At 41.6% G+C, this 21,401-nt stretch overlaps 1 protein-coding gene across 1 annotated transcript in view; it reads right to left on the bottom strand.

Moving 5' to 3' along the window:
- The window catches only part of ccdc186 (coiled-coil domain-containing protein 186), a 58,822-nt gene that overhangs the window by 5,907 nt on the left and 31,514 nt on the right, over positions 1–21,401 (bottom strand). The window contains exons 11-14 of the mRNA XM_060939929.1: positions 14,152–14,407; positions 13,713–13,902; positions 8,181–8,261; positions 3,599–3,818 (exon numbers count right to left, since the gene is read on the bottom strand). Of these exons, the coding sequence (XP_060795912.1) occupies positions 3,599–3,818; positions 8,181–8,261; positions 13,713–13,902; positions 14,152–14,407 (747 nt within the window). The remainder of the gene's footprint in view (positions 1–3,598; positions 3,819–8,180; positions 8,262–13,712; positions 13,903–14,151; positions 14,408–21,401) is intronic.

Raw genomic sequence — 21,401 nt, 5'->3', positions numbered from 1 at the left:
CCAGTGACATGAAACAAGTTCAGTTACACAAATTGAAACGTAGCGATTTTCTATGCTATGGAAAGTCCGCACTATAATGACAGGCGTACTAACACCTTCTGCGCGCTTCGGCAGCGCATTGATATCTGAGCTCCATATCAACGCGCTGCCGAAGCGCGCAGAAGGTGTTAGTACGTCTGTCATTATAGTGCGGACTTTCCATAGCATAGAAAATCGCTATGTTTCAATTTGTGTAACTGAACTTGTAGCTACATTGCTAACAGGAGTGACAGCGCGTCTGACTGCGTCTGACTGACTGGGAGGTTGCGCAAAGCTCGGAGAGGTACGGAGCAGCTCGTCTCAATTCAGATAAGAGCATATTTCATTATGGAAGTACGGTGGACTGTTCCTTTAACACTGCTTTCTGATGGTAGTTCAGAACCATTGGCGATATGTCCTGAAATTATTTCACTCTGTTACTATATAAAGCCAGGGCAGGATGGCAGTGGCCTGATTCTCCGCTGTAGCAACAAGAGCAGCAGGAGAAAGAAAGGACAGAAGCAATCTACTTAGAACTGCATATGCATTTCAGAAACTAAACCAGAAATATGCAAATGACAAAATTCCGATTTTAAACATTTAAAAAATTGAGATACACTTGAACCGTAACCATATACGGTACATATCAATGAACAATTATAATCATGCTCTTTGTACGATACTAATCATTTTATTACGTACAATATAAAAAGCACCTATAAGGAGAATGTATTTTCACTTGTATATAGTTCATGCCGATTTTTAGCCATTCTTCGAGTCGAACATATTTACAGTTCGAATTTTAAAAAAAAAAGCATCTGCAAAATCAAATATGCCATGGAACATTCGAGAGACTAATATCTGGCCCTTTATAATATCATCTTTAGTTTCTCTCTTTGGAGAAATGTGGCACTATCTTCAGAGTTACATTTACAGACAGGCACTGTGAAATAGTTCCATATTTCTTTGTCCACATTTGAAACTTGATTCTGCATTCTTGCCAGGTATATAAATAAGGTATGAGGGATAATTAGGAATCTCTGTTATACATCATTTCCCCATAACGGACAGCTATTTATACACACACCAATACATATGAGGCAATTCTGTGTTTGGGTAACACTGACTTCTCTAGATGTCATCTTATTAACTCAAAGTAAGCAAGAGGAAAACAATGCGCAAGATATTATTTATATATATATATATATATATATATATATATATATATATATATATATATTTTTTTTTTTTTCCCCCATATTTATTCCCCACAGCTAGACAAAAGGCTGTTTCAGTGTCTCTGTCATCTTATAGGTGACAGGCATCAGGAATTAGGACAGACAAAAGGCTAAAAAGAGCAATGCAGCTTTATCCATGTCAACATGTGAAATCAAAGCTGTGAATGACTGACTTCTACAGAACGGTCTAGCAGTCAGGCTAGCGGTCAAACAATGAATGCCTGATTTTTCAGAGCATCAATTGAATCGTTTTAGAATTGACCAAAAAAAAATCCCAGACATTGCTGTTTATGGGACACGTCATATAAAATGCCATTACACTGATAAATGGCAGGGTGTTAGGAGCTCCCTTGATAACAGACAATTTATAATCCCCTGACCCCACTGAAAACCTGAGTATTGAGCTGAAGAGGAGAGTGCACAAGAGAGGGCCGAGGACCCTGGATGATCTGGAGAGAGTGCGTAAAGAGGAATGGTCTCAGATGCCCTGCTCTGTATCTCCAACATTATAAAATGTTATAGAAGAAGACTCCATGCTGTTTTACTGGCAAAGGGAGGTTGTACAAAGTATTAAATGCAGGGGTGCCAATAATAGTGGCACATGTTTTTGCTGAAATTATTTCTTGATAAGGGATTTGTTTTTTCACTGAATACATTTATTTCAATTAAAAGGTTGGATTTTTCCTCATTTTTTTCAGTGCAAGATGAAGTTATTTTGGGATTTTTTCTAACATTTCCTCCCCCCTGCCATTTTTTTTTTTAAACAAATCTTTACAAGTGGTGTCAATAATCATGGAAGCCACTGTATATTGTAATAATTTAAACCTGGATTTCATAAATGATCTTTTCAGATTTTGTCAGAACAAAACTTCCCAAAGAAGGCTGCCTCGATTCAGCTGGTCTCTTTATTTAATCAAATATTCGCATCTAGTTAGTTTCCAATTTTGCGCACGCGCACACACACAAAAAAAAGATAACGCTTCATAACTTGAATCAGAATATCACCATAACTACATAAACAGAATTAACTACATATATAGACATACTTTTAAACACCATTTGGAAGACTATAAACTCGATCTTTAGTTTGGCGATAAAATAAGTAAGGAACAACACACGACACAGCGTTCTGTTATAGGAAAATCAGATAAGGTGTTTTCGTACTCATACCACAGCAATTTGGCAATGATTACAATCTTCTTTTTTAGTAAAGAATGACACGTCATACTTGTTATCCATTTATAGTTGCATTTAATGTTGTGGAATGTCCTTGAAAACAAATTCATTCCCGTTATCACTTGTTACGGCAGCTAAAAATAGCCATTCTCTCACCAGCTTCTCTCTTTTCTTTAATCTTGCGAACATCAAAATGTCGCTTGTCATGTTACCAAGAGGCTGCAAAGCTTAAATGAAACAAAGAAGCCGTGATGTATTCACTGGAAGCTGAAAGATCTGGATTTCTACAGCATGCCAATGAGGCAGGAGCTTCTACCAGTGGAGAAAAGAGAAGAGAGAAAAAAAAAAAACCACTACTCATCAAAAGTGAAGAATAAGTGTCTACCAACAGAATGCATCCATAATCACAGCACTCATTACTTTATACTGTGCCAATAAGACAATCAAATGGAGTCATGTGGTTGATAAGAACAGGCAAATTAAACATTACAATGCAATTCGAGTACTTGAGGTCCATGTCCAGGAATCATATGCACATCTCACAGTGGACCAAAATCTGTCCTGTATAATAACTTAAACATGACACACATCCAGCGTTAACTGGCCTTTGATATTTTCATTGACCTCAAATACCGAAATGCATCACCTAATGTAGTGATCTCGTACAAAATGTTAAAAAATGTGGTGATGGAGAGTAAAGTCCAGACAGGAAGAAGACTGAGGACAAAAGAGTCAGTATTTCTTCTCTACTGCTACAATAAAAGAGTGGAATGAATACAATTTGACATCATTATGAAAAAAATATATATATCATCAATATAAACTGTAAATTGGCCCCCTGATCTTAACCACCACCCCCCCAAAAAAAATCCATTAGCTTTAGTTTATGGCCCATCAAGGATTCACAAAAAAAGCCAACATGGCCCAGGTGGAAACGGAGTGTGAGAAGCGTATATAATTAAAGGAGACTGTACAAGTCAGTAATAGTAATTGTGTATGTATGTGTTACTCAGCTACCTTGAGGAATAGGAGTTGGAAAGGGATCAACTGAAAATAAGTAAAGGAAACAAACAGCTTCTCTGACAGTTGTTGGTGCTGTTTAGATAGAGACTGGAAAGTAGTTGATTTGCTCACGCCTATATTAGATTACACGCTATCTCACTCACTTTGTCTTTTTCCTGATCTCTTCCACAAGCTGCTTGATGTGGTCCTCCAAGAATTCGATTTTCTCGTTCTTGCGTGCATGGGCTTTCTGCAGCCGTACGATACGCTCCACCAACACAGCCTTGTCCACCTCTGGAAAGCTGTCCACCACCACCACAGACGAACCCGACTGGTTCTCAGGAGAACGATCGTCCATACTGCTGCCTCGAGCATTAAGAGAGCCTGAGAGACAGACAGAAAGTCACCTAAAACATACTGAGAAAGAATGGAAACAAAGTCTTGCTGAATGCACTCAAGTGACAGTCACACCATACGGGGAATAACAATCAGCCTCACACAGCAGATGGCAATCACTCACACCAAGAACATAAAACCAGGATGCTTCAAGAAGTAGATGAAAGGCATACAGGCTCACAACCAAAAAGATAGAAACAACTCTTATGCGAGTGTGACGGTCACGGACGGACCGCACATTTCCCTTGCCTCGCGGCTGCGAGGCAGCCCTTGTTTCACTGCCTACCTGTGCCTAAACACACACACACCGACTGGCAACTCCAGAAACATGGAGCTAAACGCTAAGACGCTAAACTTTGCTGGTACTCTTTTGCACATGAACACTGTTTCACCAAAGACATTTATGGAAAGAAAAACGCAACACAGACTATTTCTAATGTTTCTTTTTAATGTACCAAGTTGCTGCAGAGACTTATGCCGCTTTTCCACTACAAACGCGGCTGAGCCGTGCCGTGCCGAGTCGAGCTGAGTCGGGCTGAGCGGGGCTGTTGGAGTTGCATTTCGACTACAACCGCGCTGAACCGTGCTGGCTGGAAGTGGGTGGACACATTGGGTGGAGTTAGCGAAAGTGGGTGGACGTCACGTGATGTCGTTAAGCAGCGCAAACAGTGACATCAGTGACAGTGGCGGAACAAGTCAGAGCCGGGCCGGGGGCGGGGCAAATGACCGGGCCCTTTATTAAAGCTTATCATAACATCATTTTAGGCTACAAAATGTCCGCAACTGCGGTGTTTACCAATTTCAACACTACCGGGTGCAACTATGTTATTTAGTACATCAAGTCCTTCAAACGAACATGTAACTCAGAAACAAAAAACATTAGGATACTGTACATGGCTCATAATAAAACATCAATAGCCTATACTGCGCACATTATTTGAAGGGCATACGAATGAGCGCTCAGAGGTTGCAACGGTGACAGGAAGAGTCAGAAATAAAAGGAGGGCGGTGCAAACCTCACTGAATGCACTGTGTTTACCAATTTCAACACTACGGGGTGCAACTATGTTATTTTGTACATTAAGTCCTTCAAACGAATATGTAACTCAAACAAAAAAACATTAGGCGACATACTGTACATGGCTCATAATAAAACATCAATAGCCTACTGCGCGCATTATTTGAAGGGCATACGATGAGCCTTGCGCTCCGCGAACTCGTCCACGATGCTCTGTGTCACTGATTCAGTGAGCTTTTAAGCGGTAGTCTCACGACCCGAACAGTAAACAATAAACATGGAGGACATGGAGTCGTTAGTGTTGCTGGTCTTGGTGCTGTGGCTTGTTGTCACCGACAACGCCAACAGATACTGGCAAGAGCGTATAGATGAGGCGAGGCGCATAAGGCTTCAGAAATTCTCGCAATTCGTAATTATTCTTCTTCCGGGTTTGCGGTGTTTACAGATCCCAGCGCGCTCGCGGGGCGTGTGTGGGCATGTGAAGACACTCCTCCTCACCAATCAATGCACAGGGGAGTGTCTGCTCACGCCCCCAGCCTCACTCGGCACGGTTTGGCTCGCTTCAGCCCCACTCCAAAACGGTGCGAGTTTCAGGGGCTAAGCAGGGCTGAAACGAGCTGAGTCGTGCTGGTTTTTGGTAGTCGAAACGCGAGCCGTGTCGGGCTGAAGTGAGCTGAAGCGAGCTGAAAAAGGGTAGTGGAAAAGGGCCATTAGGTGCTGAAAAGAAAAAAGTAGCATGCCGTGGTGATGAACTGGCTTGTCGCGTCCCCCGGGTGGCAAAAGAGTGCCGACATGAAACAGAGACTCATTTATTTAATTCCGGACCATCTTGCCAGAACGTCATAGGGAAGACGGAGACGGCCCTGATCAAGCCGCTTCTATATCTTTGTATTACGGTGATGTTTTGCAATGTTTAGTCTTAATGTTTATGTTGTCAACTTGTTGTTTAAATGTTGTAGAATGTTCTTATGACGCATCAGAGTCTGTAATGTTATTGTTTGTGTTTAGTGATTGTTATGTGTTCCCCTTTTATGTTGGAATGGTGCTGGTCACCTTCTTTATGTATGTTAGTCTAGTCCTGTGTCTGGAATCTAGCGTTTGACCTCATGCGGTGAGTTTGTCTTGACATTGACTTTGCTGCCAGTGGTTCTCTGCTCTTAAAAAGAGACATAGCAAATATTTTCTGGGACATTCTAGTTGACAACTTTTGTATTTTCTTTTTGAAAATCTATCTTTGTACAAATCTATTTTTCTAAAAATATCAAAAATACCAAAAAAAAAAAAAAAAAGAGGGAACAGCATGCTTTGAACATTGTTTGGCTAAAAATCAGGGCTTTGAACCAGAATTTTTTTCCTATTGGTTCGTTCCGAACAGAAATGGAATTTTAACGTTTCCGGTTTTGGGTTCCACCATTAAATAGACGTTCCCGAACCGGTTAGAACAAAAAAATTTCGTTCCCGGAACGGTTAATTACGTTCCCTGTCAGCTGTTTAACAAATGGCTATAAAGTTATGTCTCGGTCTCATCCGGCTTAAGCCAAATGTAGGCTAATTCTATTACAACCTTCATTAAATAAGACAAGAAATAATTCAAAGCAATTATTATTTCAAATGTTGGCGATTTGGATTCTCAGTATGTCTTCCCATCTACACAAACAGAAAAAGTGCCAAAAATGAAAGAGAATTCGTTTAGTGTGTTACCAAAGGCTAGTCAGGCCCTATAGAGGGCTACCGCATGACGTCACCGCACCGCGAGATTTTGTTAGGCGCCATATTGGAAGACCAAGTACACATCTATGCAAGTACATACATTCATAAAACAAACTACACCTGAAATGTAGCCAGGGCCGGTTCTGCCCTAATCTGGACCCGGGTGCAACATCGCGCAACACCCCCCCAAAAGACAACCATCACATAACTATAACTATAAACATTTTATATCAACTATTTTAACTAAATGGGCTATAATAAATAAGCCTGCAGGCAGCCACGGCGGGCTGCCTCAGAAAAGTAACCATTTGTCCTACCTTAACTCGTTTTGCATTTTCTGCCTCCTTTTTTGTATTTTCAACCCTCCGTTTATTTTCTTTCCTTTTCTGAAAACCCGATTTGTGTCCAGACATTTTGTTCTGCTACCAACGAACTAACTCATCAGGTCTCGTCTCTCGAGCCCGCGATGATTCCCGTGGGAAGGGCAACAACTGATACATTTTTACGAACAGCCAATAGGGAGGTTGCATCGTTCAGGCTCTTCTTTGCTCAGACACTCAGTAATGGAGACGTGATAGTAGTCCACCTTCCCGCTCTCTCCATTCAGTCAGCGAACGTCACACAGGAAGTGAACCCCAGCGGGTCATAGAAACTTGCGCAGGAGAAGAATGGCTTTTTTATTTGTAGGCTACGGAAACTTTGAGGAACGAAATAAAAACCGGTATTAACCGGTTACCATTATTTTTAATAAGCGTTTCTGTTCCGGAACATAAAAAATAATAAAGTTTCTGGTTTCGTTTCTGTTCCATGTGAAATAGAAAAAGTTCCCGGTTTTCGTTTTCGTTCCTTGAACCGGTTCAAAGCCCTGCTAAAAATTGCCACCAAGTTTGAAAAATAAAAACTCTTGCTTGGATTTTTTTTTGTCCTCTCCCTCTGTTTTTGGCCTGATCCATTTGCCCCTAGTGGCGCCCGCACATCCATCCTGTTACAGTGAGCAGGATAACTTCACTTCATTACAGTGCAATATACATATTTCAATTTTTCTCTTTAGTGCAATATATACTTATACATATTCTATGTAATGCAGTGTATACTGCAGATTGTACACACACACACACACACACTGTATATTCTGCAGAGTGTTCCATCACATTTTTACCTCCGCCAAGGAGGTTATGTTTTCGGTAGCGTTGGTTTGTTTGTTAGCAACATTACGGAAAAAGTTATGAATGGATTGCTCTGAAATTTTTTCCAGAGGTGTGACTGGGCACAGGTAACAATCCATTAAATTTTGGCGGTGATCCGGATCACCGTCTGGATCCCGGAATTTTTTTTAAAGGATTCTTGGCGGAGGTCTGCGCTCTCCGAGTGCTTTTCTAGTTTATTCTATTTATTACATTCTATTGTACTCCCTTTCTTTCTTTTTTTAAACTACTATTCCCCCCCCCAAACTATCTTCACAACTACAGAGCATTGCAATAAGCATTTCACTGCATGTCGTACTCTGTATGATTATGTATGTGACAAATTTGAATTTGAAACAACTTCTGGACCTTTAACAAAATGTAGAACTTATATTATGACAGTGTTGAGATTACTGGAAGTTGAAAATTAAAGTGTACCTGAAGAACTGGACCGACTGCCCATGCTGCTGCCCTCCCGATCACAGCCTCCATTCTCCATCTGTTCCAGCTTCTTACGTGCTATATTACAGAGGAAAGGACAACATCTGAAAACAAGCACCTGAAAACCTTCTCATCCTCAAAGGAAGAGACAGAGATATTTTGCTGCTCAAAATCTCATTCCCTGGAGAACAAGAACACAGCCTACCATCAGAAGATACACATCCTCACCACAATTTGAATACATTCAGTTAATATACTTCAAGTTAATGGTCTGGGCCTTGAGCTGGAACAAAGTCAACAGGCACAAGAGCAGAAGAGCAGAAATAGAGCTGCTTAAAAATACCTTCACATTCCCCATGTCCTCTATAGGAACAAATCCCCAGACTCTCTAATGTTCCTTTTTCCTTCTCTCTCGTTCTTAGCAAAGTGTAGTGTGAACATGCACTGTGGCCTAGACTAGCCTTTCCTGCAGTCACACAGAGTGATGAATACACTACCTCAATCTGTCTGATTGTGCAGCATAGCCCCTACACCAGCCTCCTGAGAGCTCCAGCATGGCTTCATAATTACCAACAGTGCCTCAGGACACCGGGGATTCAGAGAAATGCTAATGCGCCATTAAAAAAACCCAAAAATGAATGAAGCACCATTAAAAAAGGCTTCACATATAACATGAAATGTATAAACATTCACACAGACAGCAACCTGTCGATGTTTTATGGTCTCTGTGTTTTGTGTTTTTTTTGTTGTTGTTGTTCATTGACTGATGTTCCGGCTTCAGGCCTTGTAACTCATTACAGATAGTTTACTGCTACGGCTCTTTCAACAAGTTCTCTCCCTAACCTGAAAATCTGCTTCCTACTTTGTGAAAATAAACACTTAAATAACAAGCTTGTGACTGTAGGCCTGGAGGTCCTGACAGTACTTTAAATAGGAACTATTTACACCCAAAAAAATAAAAAATGAGGAAAGATCCAAAATATGATGATTTTTATGGTAGCATTAGGTGCGTTCAGACCAAACAGTTAGTTAGTTAGTTGACTTTATTAGTACCCAAAGGTAGATTTGGTTTGCAGTCAAGTGATCTCTGCTCATACAAAACACCCAAACATCTTGGACACACATAACATACAAACATTCCACACTAAACACAAGACATAACATACAAGCATTTCACACTAAACACAAGACAACACCAAAAGTAGTGCATCCTATTTAAGAGACATGGTATCATATAGTTAAAATACCCTAGAAACAGTTCTAGGAACTCACTGAGAGGAACTACCCACTGGGGATTTCCCCTGAGAACTACATACCATCATATAACTACACACACACACACACACACACACACACACACACACACACACACACCCGTACAAAAGTTTGGGGTCACTTTGAAATGTCCTTATTTTTGAAAGAAAAGCACTGTTCTTTGCAATGAAGATCACTTTAAACTAATCAGAAATCCACTCTATACATTGCTAATGTGGTAAATGACTATTCTAGCTGCAAATGTCTGGTTTTTGGTGCAATATCTCCATAGGTGTATAGAGGCCCATTTCCAGCAACTCTCACTCCAGTGTTCTAATGGTACAATGTGTTTGCTCATTGCCTCAGAAGGCTAATGGATGATTAGAAAACCCTTGTACAATCATGTTAGCACAGCTGAAAACAGTTTAGCTCTTTAGAGAAGCTATAAAACTGACCTTCCTTTGAGCAGATTGAGTTTCTGGAGCATCACATTTGTGGGGTCGATTAAATGCTCAAAGTGGCCAGAAAAAATGTCTTGACTATATTTTCTATTCATTTTACAACTTATGGTGGTAAATAAAAGTGTGACTTTTCATGGAAAACACAAAATTGTCTGGGTGACCCCAAACTTTTGAACGGTAGTGTGTATACATGTTATTTCACCTCCCTCACTGCCATCACCAGGAACTACCTGCAGGCCAGGACAATGATAACATTTTAACATAGCCTATGGAAATCCAAAGTTTACACATTATCATCACGCACAGAAATTGCAAAACTGCAAAACTAGTTTTAAAACCGCTAAGTTCCAACTGTTAAACATAGCGAAAGGCTGGGCTACGTGTGTGTAAAGTGTAAACCAGTGCATCCTGACTTTCTAACTATGCCTGTGTGTTGCGTGAGCGGCAGTCAGTCAACAACTCTTCGCAAAGTTTCCTTATGAAACAATATGCTCGCTGAAATTATGGCAGGGAACGCCAGATTAAACATTAAAACTGCCTTCTGAGTACTGTATCTACAGGCTACCACCGAAAGAAGGAGGCTACCAGAAAGGCATCTCTACCCCGTACGATTTTACTTTCACTACGACATTACTTTGAATAGACTATCAAAAAATTGCAAGGTGATATGATAAAGTAAGGCACAGTTTACTTACAGTCGTTTTTTTTTTGTGAAAAAAAACGATGCAATCGTTTTCTGCCTTTTGGCACCCTTCATCATGCCGTGTTGGGGTCCTGAACTAGGAGGAGCTATCCCTGATATGCCTGTCAAACTTGTTGTGGGTAACCATAGCAACCAAGCTCGAGCTCGCAACCTGTGCAGTCTGCGCAGTTGCAACTATGTATGTACTGCTGTGCACCTCAATAAACCGAATGGTAATTAGTCTTTTGATTTTTCCGTGAGGTTTGCCTTACGCAAAGAAAGACAGCATAGACGTTTTTTCCTCCCTATAAGTGGGGGGGACCGAACGAGGTGAATTTAAATCTGGGTGGGACGAATCCCCCCCGTCCCCCCCTCTATCTGCGCCCGTGAGAGTACTTGCCCTGAAGTAAGAGCTTAAAAAAAAAATCCCTCGAAACAGAATTCTAAGATCTATGATCGTCATGGTTCCTCAGTGCGGATGCACAAAAAAGGGCAAACATCCTCCAACAGTTCTACGCACAATGAAAAAGTTCCTCTGCTCTGAAAGCTCCTATTTACACAGTAACATGGCACAAAAAGATGTGCTTAAATTGGACCGTGTCATGTGGAGGAAATAATTATTTGATCCCTTGCTGATTTTGTAAGTTTGCCCACTGGCAAAGATATGAACAGTCTATAATTTTAAGGGTAGGTTTATTTTAAGAGTGAGGGAGAGAATATCAGAAACAAAATCCAGAAAATCACATTTTATAAAATATATAAATTGATTTGCATTTCGTTGAGTGAAATAAGTATTTGATCCCCTACCAACCATTAAGAGTTCTGGCTCCCACAGACCAGTTAGACACTCCTAATCAACTCGTTACCTGTATTAAAGACAGCTGTCTTAAATTGACACCTGTATAAAAGGCACCTGTCCACAGAATCAATCAATCAGACTCCAACCTCTCCAACATGGGAAAGACCAAAGAGCTGTCTAAGGATGTCAGGGACAAGATTGTAGAGCTGCACAAGGCTGGACTGGGCTACAAAACCATAAGCAAGAAGCTGGGTGAGGAGGAGACAACTGTTGGTGCAATAGTTTGAAAATGGAAGAAATACAAAATGACCATCAATCGACCCCGGTCTGGGGCCCCACGCAAGATCTCACCCCGTGGGTTATCAATGATCACGAGAAAGGTGAGAGATCAGCCTAGAACTACACAGGAGGAGCTTGTGAATTATTTTAAGGCAGCTGGGACCACAGTCACCAAGAAAACCATTGGTAACACATTACGCTGTAATGGATTAAAATCCTGCAGTGCCCGCAAGGTCCCCCTGCTCAAGAAGGCACATGTGCAGACCCGTCTGAAGTTGGCCAATGAACACCTGAATGATTCGGAGAGCGACTGGGAGAAGGTGCTGTGGTCAGATGAGAACAAAATCGAGCTCTTTGGCATTAACTCAACTCGCTGTGGTTGGAGGAAGAAAACTGCTGACTATGACCCGAAGAACACCATCTCCACTGTCAAACATGGAGGTGGAAACATTATGCTTTGGGGGTGTTTCTCTGCTAAGGGCACAGGACTACTTCACCACATCAACGGAAAAATGGACGCGGCCATGTACCGTAAAATCCTGAGTGACGACCTCCTTCCCTCTGCCAGGACACTGAAAATGGGTTGTGGATGGGTCTTCCAGCACGACAATGACCCAAAACATACAGCCAAGGCAACAAAGGAGTGGCTCAAGAAGAAGCACATTAAGGTCATGGAGTGGCCTAGCCAGTCTCCGGACCTTAATCCCATAGAAAACCTATGGAGGGAGCTGAAGCTCTGAGTTGCGAAGTGACAGCCTCAAAACTTTAATGATCTAGAGATGATCTGCAAAGAGGAGTGGACCAAAATTCCTCCTGACGTGCGCAAACCTGGTCATCAACTACAAGAAACCTCTGACCGCTGTGCTTGCCAACAAGGGTTTTGCCACCAAATACTGTCTGGTTTGCAAGAGGGTTCAAATACTTATTTCACTCAAAGAAATGCAAATCAGTTTATATCTTTTATATGAAGTTATTTTCTGGATTTTCTTTTTGATGTTTTGTCTCCCACAGTTAAAATAAACCTACCATTAAAATGATAGAATGTTCATTTCTTTGTCAGTGGACAAACTTACAAAATCAGCAAGGGATCAAATAATTATTTCCTCCACTATATATATATATATATAATTTCATTCATTCATTTTACTTGACCAAGTTCCTGACTCAGGTGGCACGGTGATGTAGTGATTAGCACTGTCGCCTCACAGCAAGAAGGTTCTGGGTTTGAACCCAGCGGCCGGCGAGGGTCTTTGTGGGGAGTTTGCATGTTCTCCCCGTGTCCGCGTGGGTTTCCTCCGGGTGCTCCGGTTTCCCCCACAGTCCAAAGACATGCAGGTTAGGTTAACTGGTGACTCTAAATTGACCGTAGGTGTGAATGACAGTGTGAATGGTTGTTTGTCTCTGTGTGTCAGCCCTGTGATGACCTGGCGACTTGTCCAGGGTGTACCCCGCCTTTCGCCCATAGTCAGCTGGGATAGGCTCCAGCTTGCCTGCGACCCTGTAGAACAGGATAAGCGGCGACAGAGAACGGATGGATGGATGGAAGTTCCTGACTCCAGTGTTTTCCATGTCTTCTGCATCTGGCTGTGACTCAAAAATTTGCCCCTCTCACTTGACTCCCCTAAATCATACTCCATTTCTCTACTTAGCAAATGTACTAAAAACCCTTTGCATGTGGAAACTGCTACTGTTGTAAAACACGACAGTAGTACACTTTTTCTACTTCTGCTGCCACTCCTAACATGGTCATAACGTCAGTGGTTATCAAATGCACAAAAGAACATTGCTGACCAGAACTAAACTAAATAACTATCCATTTTTGGCTGAGAAGCTCTGCCAGGCTAGTTTGATTTTTTTCCTCCCCCCTTTAAAAATATATTTCTCGAGAATTTTATCTTTCATTTTGGGTTTTTTGTACAAAGATTTTACAATAAAAATTCTTTAAAATTTTCCACCACCAGCTTGTGTTTTTAAATGGTTGATTAGACTAGATTATCACACGTTAAAAATTTCAGACCATAACGGCCATAGTGGTATTACTTCACTTCTGTTACCTTGTGTGAGCTGTTTTGTCAGATCCTTGATGTTGACTGCTTGCTTCCTTTTCTGTGTAACCAGCTCGTCTCTCAGCTCCTCAACTCTGGTCTTCAGCTGTGCAGTCTCTGTTTGCAATGCAGATCGCTCTGTCTGTAGAGCCTGGACTTCATCATGCAGCCGCTGTTCCTCTCTCTTCAGCCTCGCTGTCTGAAAACACACACACGAACACTTTATACCCAAGGGAGGCAAACAATTCATAATCATTAAATCAGTTTGTTCTTTTCTACCATGTGAGTGATGAGGCTTCTTTTGTGTTGTAAAAATAGTTCAGTTTAAACCAGCTCTTTTAATGCAGGGCGCACACTCAGTATTAACTTGGGTAGCTGTGGGGTGGATCAGATAATGTGTGTCCACAGGAGGATAATGTGCTCTAAACGTGATCATGTGTGAGCGCACCATGTCTGTCAGGGCCCTCTCGGTCTCCTCCAGCCTGTTCTGCAGCTCCCTGGAGCTAGTGGTCATGTGGTCCAGCTGAGTTTGCAGGCCATTGCTCTCAGACTGTAGTTGAGCATTCTTACTCGTCATTTTCTCTGTGAACGCCAAGAGCTCAGCCTCTCGCACTCGGCCACCCTGTACGTCTTTATGTAGGTCTGCAATCTGTAAGTTCAGACTCTCTACTTCTTCCCTCAAAGACACCATCTCCTGCTCATCTCTGTTGATTAATATACACATGCACAAGATTCGAAAACATTACAGCAAACACTGACACAGTGAAATGATTTGTCATTTCCATTTCTGAGCCAAAGCCACAATGACAGCCAAAAATAATTCTTAATAATTTCAATTCCTTCTAGAAATTATGACACATTATCAACTGTTTTATGTCCTAATGACTCAGTGACAATCCTTCAGAGACTGTCTCACACACAATTCTGTTAACTCGAACCCTATGATCGCACTCCATTGGGCACAGAGCCACCCTTGCATCTCTTCTTTAGAAGAAATTCACCCACCGCTGACAAGTGACTCATGGAGAAGCTAAATTAGCTACATTTTTGATGTCCAGGAGTGTGCAACTGAATCATCATCATCATCATCATCATCATCATCTCTGATGCAAAGCAATGTTCAGGAGTCTGTGTTTAGGTTGTCATCACATTGTAAAAAGAGACTATATTAACTGGAAAATTATTTTCCTAATGCGATCACACTTTTGAGACAATTTTTAGGCACCACATGGAAAAGCAGAATGTTCTATAGAATCAATAATAAAGTAGCTATGGGCTTCTTTGAGTCTTTAAAATCAAACAAAACCCAAAAATAAACACCGTTTGCTGATCACAGCAAGTGCCCCCCTGCATGTTTGAATTAAAAAAAAACAAAAAAAAAAACTTTTTTTAAAATGGATAAATTTATGACATGGCTAAAAATAGGCTTGCCAGGCCACAGCCGTTCACACTGAAACCGGATATTCGCCTGGCACACTAATATACCGTTTCCCTTAGTAACACAGAGCCATCAAATAGAGGCTTCTAAATTTTTTTTTTTTTTTGCGGGGGACGACAACACCACCACCTCCCCCCCAATCCCTTTCTCTCTCACACACACACACAAATTTTTATATATAAATTACACACACAAACACCTCTAACTCACTGGATATGAGCAATCGCGCACTCTGATTAGCTACTCTACTACTAGGATATCGGCTCATATACCATGAGTAGAAGAAAAAAAAATGGCAGCGCGTGTTGCTGAATCAACAGAGGACAAACTCTACTCGAAAACAAAACCCCCCCAAAATAGGAAAAAAGAACAAAATATGGAGTAAAAGTATTTGATGGTAAGAATGTATCTTTTTTTTTTCAAGAATTATTATTATAGCATTTTTCACAAATTGCTAGTCATTTCGCCAGTTTGTTTACATTCTAAGGGGAAATTATTTTGTGGGACATTTTGTAGAAAGTTTTTATTTCTTGAATTTGCAAAAAATAAAAAATGCTCTATTTCTCAAAATCCAGTGAATGTGGATATAACACAGTTATTCCACTCAATCTCGTCGTACATGGCTTATAGACAACTCGGTACTACGCATCTCGTCAACTATCAGCTCATGTACGACGAGATTTCATGGAATAACTTAAGTGTGTGTGTGTGTGTACGCATTCATTGCTTCAGATGGATTCAGTACAGAGGAAGAATTTCATTGTGCTGTAAAGTATGTGACAAATAAAGGCTTCTAATCCTAAAAATCTAATTAGAAATATTCTGTAACAATGCAATTTTTTTTTTTACTGACAAAATGCACAAATCAACAGACTTCCCTTTTATGAAGTTGAAATCTCACTCAGCTAGATAACTCATGCAGTACTGACACAGATACTAAATAATCCTGTTCTCATAGCAATATGATTCTTGGCATCTAAAAAGATTGTTTTTATTCACTGAGAAAAGCAAACAAAAAGCATGTCACAAAAAAAAAAACAAGAACTTTTTTTTTGACAAAAAAAAACAAACAAAACAAAACACAAACAATACTGAGTAGCAAGCAATGTAGTGTTTATAGGCAGCAAAAGGCTCCCAAAGGCTGGGTGCGTCTCTGCGTGTTTGCATTCACTGCTTCAGTGATCGGGCTTATTTTTACAGCCAAACGTTTGACACTTGGGCAACTTGAGGGTCATTTATGATTTAGAAGCAATGTACAGTGGAGGAAATAATTACAACCCCGATTCCAAAAAAGTTGGGACAAAGTACAAATTGTAAATAAAAACGGAATGCAATGATGTGGAAGTTTTAAAATTCCATATTTTATTCAGAATAGAACATAGATGACATATCAAATGTTTAAACTGAGAAAATGTATCATTTAAAGAGAAAAATTAGGAGATTTTAAATTTCATGACAACAACACATCTCAAAAAAGTTGGGACAAGGCCATGTTTACCACTGTGAGACATCCCCTTTTCTCTTTACAACAGTCTGTAAACGTCTGGGGACTGAGGAGACAAGTTGCTCAAGTTTAGGGATAGGAATGTTAACCCATTCTTGTCTAGTGTAGGATTCTAGTTGCTCAACTGTCTTGGGTCTTTTCTGTCGTATCTTCCATTTGATGATGCGCCAAATGTTTTCTATGGGTGAAAGATCTGGACTGCAGGCTGGCCAGTTCAGTACCCGGACCCTTCTTCTACGCAGCCATGATGCTGTAATTGATGCAGTATGTGGTTTGGCATGGTCATGTTGGAAAATGCAAGGTCTTCCCTGAAAGAGACGTCGTCTGGATGGGAGCATATGTTGCTCTAGAACCTGGATATACCTTTCAGCATTGATGGTGTCTTTCCAGATGTGTAAGCTGCCCATGCCACACGCACTAATGCAACCCCATACCATCAGAGATGCAGGCTTCTGAACTGAGCGCTGATAACAACTTGGGTCGTCCTTCTCCTCTTTAGTCCGAATGACACGGCGTCCCTGATTTCCATAAAGAACTTCAAATTTTTATTCGTCTGACCACAGAACAGCTTTCCACTTTGCCACAGTCCATTTTAAATGAGCCTTGGCCCAGAGAAGACGTCTGCGCTTCTGGATCATGTTTAGATACGGCTTCTTCTTTGAACTATAGAGTTTTAGCTGGCAACGGCGGATGGCACGGTGAATTGTGTTCACAGATAATGTTCTCTGGAAAGATTCCTGAGCCGATTTTGTGATTTCCAATACAGAATGATGCCTGTATGTGATGCAGTGCCGTCTAAGGGCCCGAAGATCACGGGCACCCAGTATGGTTTTCCGGCCTTGACCCTTAATATAAACTGATTTGCATTTCTTTGAGTGAAATAAGCATTTGAACCCTCTAGCAAACAAGACTTAGTATTTGGTGGCAAAACCCTTGTTGGCAAGCACAGCGGTCAGAGGTTTCTTGTAGTTGATGACCAGGTTTGCGCACGTCAGGAGGAATTTTGGTCCACTCCTCTTTGCAGATCATCTCTAGATCATTAAAGTTTTGAGGCTGTCACTTCGCAACTCAGAGCTTCAGCTCCCTCCATAGGTTTTCTATGGGATTAAGGTCCGGAGACTGGCTAGGCCACTCCATGACCTTAATGTGCTTCTTCTTGAGCCACTCCCTTGTTGCCTTGGCTACATGTTTTGGGTCATTGTCGTGCTGGAAGACCCATCCACGACCCATTTTCAGTGTCCTGGCAGAGGGAAGGAGGTTGTCACTCAGGATTTTACGGTACATGGCCGCGTCCATTTTTCCATTGATGCGGTGAAGTAGTCCTGTGCCCTTAGCAGAGAAACACCCCCAAAGCATAATGTTTCCACCTCCATGCTTGACAGTGGAAATGGTGTTCTTCGGGTCATAGTCAGCAGTTTTCTTCCTCCAAACACGGCGAGTTGAGTTAATGCCAAAGAGCTCAATTTTGGTCTCATCTGACCACAGCACCTTCTCCCCAATCACTCTCAGAATCATTCAGGTGTTCATTGGCAAACTTCAGATGGGCCTGCACATGTGCCTTCTTGAGCAGGGGGACCTTGCGGGCACTGCAGAATTTTAATCCATTACAGCGTAATGTGTTACCAATGGTTTTCTTGGTGACTGTGGTCCCAGCTGCCTTAAGATCATTCACAGGCTTCTCCCGTGTAGTTCTAGGCTGATCTCTCACCTTTCTCGTGATCATTGATACCCCACGAGGTGAGATCTTGCGTGGGGCCCCAGACCAGAGTCGATTGATGGTCATTTTGTATTTCTTCCATTTTCAAACTATTGCACCAACAGTTGTCTCCTCCTCACCCAGCTTCTTGCTTATGGTTTTGTAGCCCAGTCCAGCCTTGTGCAGCTCTACAATCTTGTCCCTGACATCCTTAGACAGCTCTTTGGTCTTGCCCATGTTGGAGAGGTTGGAGTCTGATTGATTGATTCTGTGGACAGGTGTCTTTTATACAGGTGTCAATTTAAGACAGCTGTCTTTAATGCAAGTAACAAGTTGATTAGGAGTGTCTAACTGGTCTGTGGGAGCCAGAACTCTTAATGGTTGGTAGGGGATCAAATACTTATTTCACTCAACGAAATGCAAATCAATTTATATATTTTATAAAAATGCGATTTTCTGGATTTTCTTTTTGATATTCTCTCCCTCACTGTTAAAATAAACCTACCCTTAAAATTATAGACTGTTCATATCTTTGCCAGTGGGCAAACTTACAAAATCAGCAAGGGATCAAATAATTATTTCCTCCACTGTATATACACTAGATTTCAGCCTCGGAAAATCATGCAGCGTGTAAGTGATGTCACAATTTCTGATTCTCTCGTCTAATTTACACTTGGAGTGCGATATTTGAACCTCGGAGAGAACGAGATGGCAGCACGCAGGGACATTGTTTAAAATGTTACTTTTCAAATGGGGTGTACTCATTTACGCTGAGCACTGTATTTGCACCTGTATACTGTGTACAGATTTTATTTCAAAGAAAAACACTCTCACTGAACAAAATTTCCAAGATGTTAACAAGACAAAGTTTAATAGAACATCTGTTTAACTTATAACATGAAAGTAAGGTTAATAATATAACTTAGATTGCACATTTTTCAGTTTTACTCAAATTAGGGTGGTGCAAAAATGAGTACACCCCACTGAAAGTCTCTGGAGCAAAGCTAAATTGTAGACTACAAATGTCTAATTTGGGGGCGTCGTGGCTCAGGTGGATAAGGCGCCATACCATAAATCCGGGGACCCGGGTTCGATTCCGACCCGAGGTCATTTCCCGATCCCTCCCTGTCTCTCTCTCCCACTCATTTCCTGTCTCTACACTGTCCTATCCAATAAAGGTGAAAAAAGCCCAAAAAATATCTAAAAAAAACAAAAAAAAACCAAATGTCTAATTTAACAAGAATACAATCACAGGTGAGTCTAATTAGTCATTACACAGGTGTCCAGCAGACAGTTGACTATAAAAGGGTGTGACTTAAAGAAAACCCCTCCCCATTTAATGCTGTCAGCAATGGCACCACATGAAAGAGAAATGACAAGACCTCTCTCTCTCTCTCTCTCTCTCTCTCTCATGATCTCTAGCCGCTTTATCCTTCTACAGGGTCGCAGGCGAGCTGGAGCCTATCCCAGCTGACTACGGGCGAAAGGCGGGGTACACCCTGGACAAGTCGCCAGGTCATCACAGGGCTGACACATAGACACAGACAACCATTCACACTCACATTCACACCTACGGTCAATTTAGAGTCACCAGTTAACCTAACCTGCATGTCTTTGGACTGTGGGGGAAACCGGAGCACCCGGAGGAAACCCACGCGGACACGGGGAGAACATGCAAACTCCACACAGAAAGGCCCTCGCCGGCCCCGGGGCTCGAACCCAGGACCTTCTTGCTGTGAGGCGACAGCGCTAACCACTACACCACCGTGCCGCCACACAAGACCTGAGAAAGAAAATAATTTCTTTACACCACAAAGGTGAAGGCTACAAGGTGATCAGCAAAGCTTTACTTATCAGTCAGAATACTGTAGCAAAAGTGGTACAAAAATTTAAGAAAGATGGAACTGCAACCATCTCACAGAGACGTCCAGGTAGTCCACGGAAGTTAACACCTCGACAGGAGCGTCTTCTGATGAGAAGGGTTGAAGAAAATTGGCACGCAAGTTCACTGCAGTTATCTAAAGAAGTAGAAAGCCAAACTGGGGTGACTACTTCCCGTGACACAATATGGCGTACACTGCAGAGGAATGGCATGCATGGATGCCATCCACGAAAGAAGCCTCTTCTAAAGCCCAGGCACAAAAAAGCCCGCCTAGAGTTTGCCAGGGCCCATGCTGACAAAGATGAAGACTACTGGGACTCTATACTCTGGAGTGATGAGAACAAGATAAATGTTTTTGGAACTGATGGCTTCAAAACTGTATGGCGTCGCAAAGGTGAGGAATGCAAAGAAAAATGCATGGTGCCTACAGTGAAACATGGTGCCGGCAGTGTCCTTATGTGGGGCTGCATGAGTGCTGCTGGTGTCGGGGAGCTGCATTTCACTGACGGCATCATGAATTCACAGATGTATTGCTCTATACTGAAAGAGAAGATGCTACCATCACTCCGTGCCCTTGGTCGTTGTGCACTTTTCCAACATGACTAAACACACATCTAAGGCCACTGTTGGATTTCTGAAGAAGAACAGGGTGAAAGTGATTCAGTGGCCAAGTATGTCTCCTGATCTGAACCCAATCGAACACCTATGGGGAATTCTGAAGAGACAAGTTGAGCATCACTCTCCATCCAGCATCCAGTCACCAAAAGAGGTCATTGTTGAAGAATGGAAAAAGATTGATGTTGCCAACTTGTTCATTCCATGCCTAGAAGACTTGGTGTGGTCATTAAAAATCATGGAGGCCGTACAAAGTACTAGATGTAATAGCTTTTGTTGTGGGGTGTACTCATTTTTGCACCACCCTAATTTGAGTAAAACTGAAAAATGTGTAATCTAAGTTATATTATTAACCTTACTTTCACGTTAGAAGTTAAACAGATGTTATATTAAACTTTGTCTTGTCAACATTTTGGAAATTGTTTGTGTTCATTGAGATATTGTTTAAAATGTTACTTTTCAAAGGGGGTGTACTCATTTACGCTGAGCACTGTATGAACAAGTGAACACTCAGACCCTGTCCACACGTAGCTGGGTATCTGCTAAATCGAAGATATTTTTCT

The sequence above is a fragment of the Neoarius graeffei genome, chromosome 14 (assembly GCF_027579695.1).
Source record: "Neoarius graeffei isolate fNeoGra1 chromosome 14, fNeoGra1.pri, whole genome shotgun sequence".
NCBI classification, from domain to species: domain Eukaryota; kingdom Metazoa; phylum Chordata; class Actinopteri; order Siluriformes; family Ariidae; genus Neoarius; species Neoarius graeffei.
The sequence above is the reverse complement of the archived record's forward strand: the minus strand, read 5'-3'. Positions and strand labels throughout refer to the sequence as shown.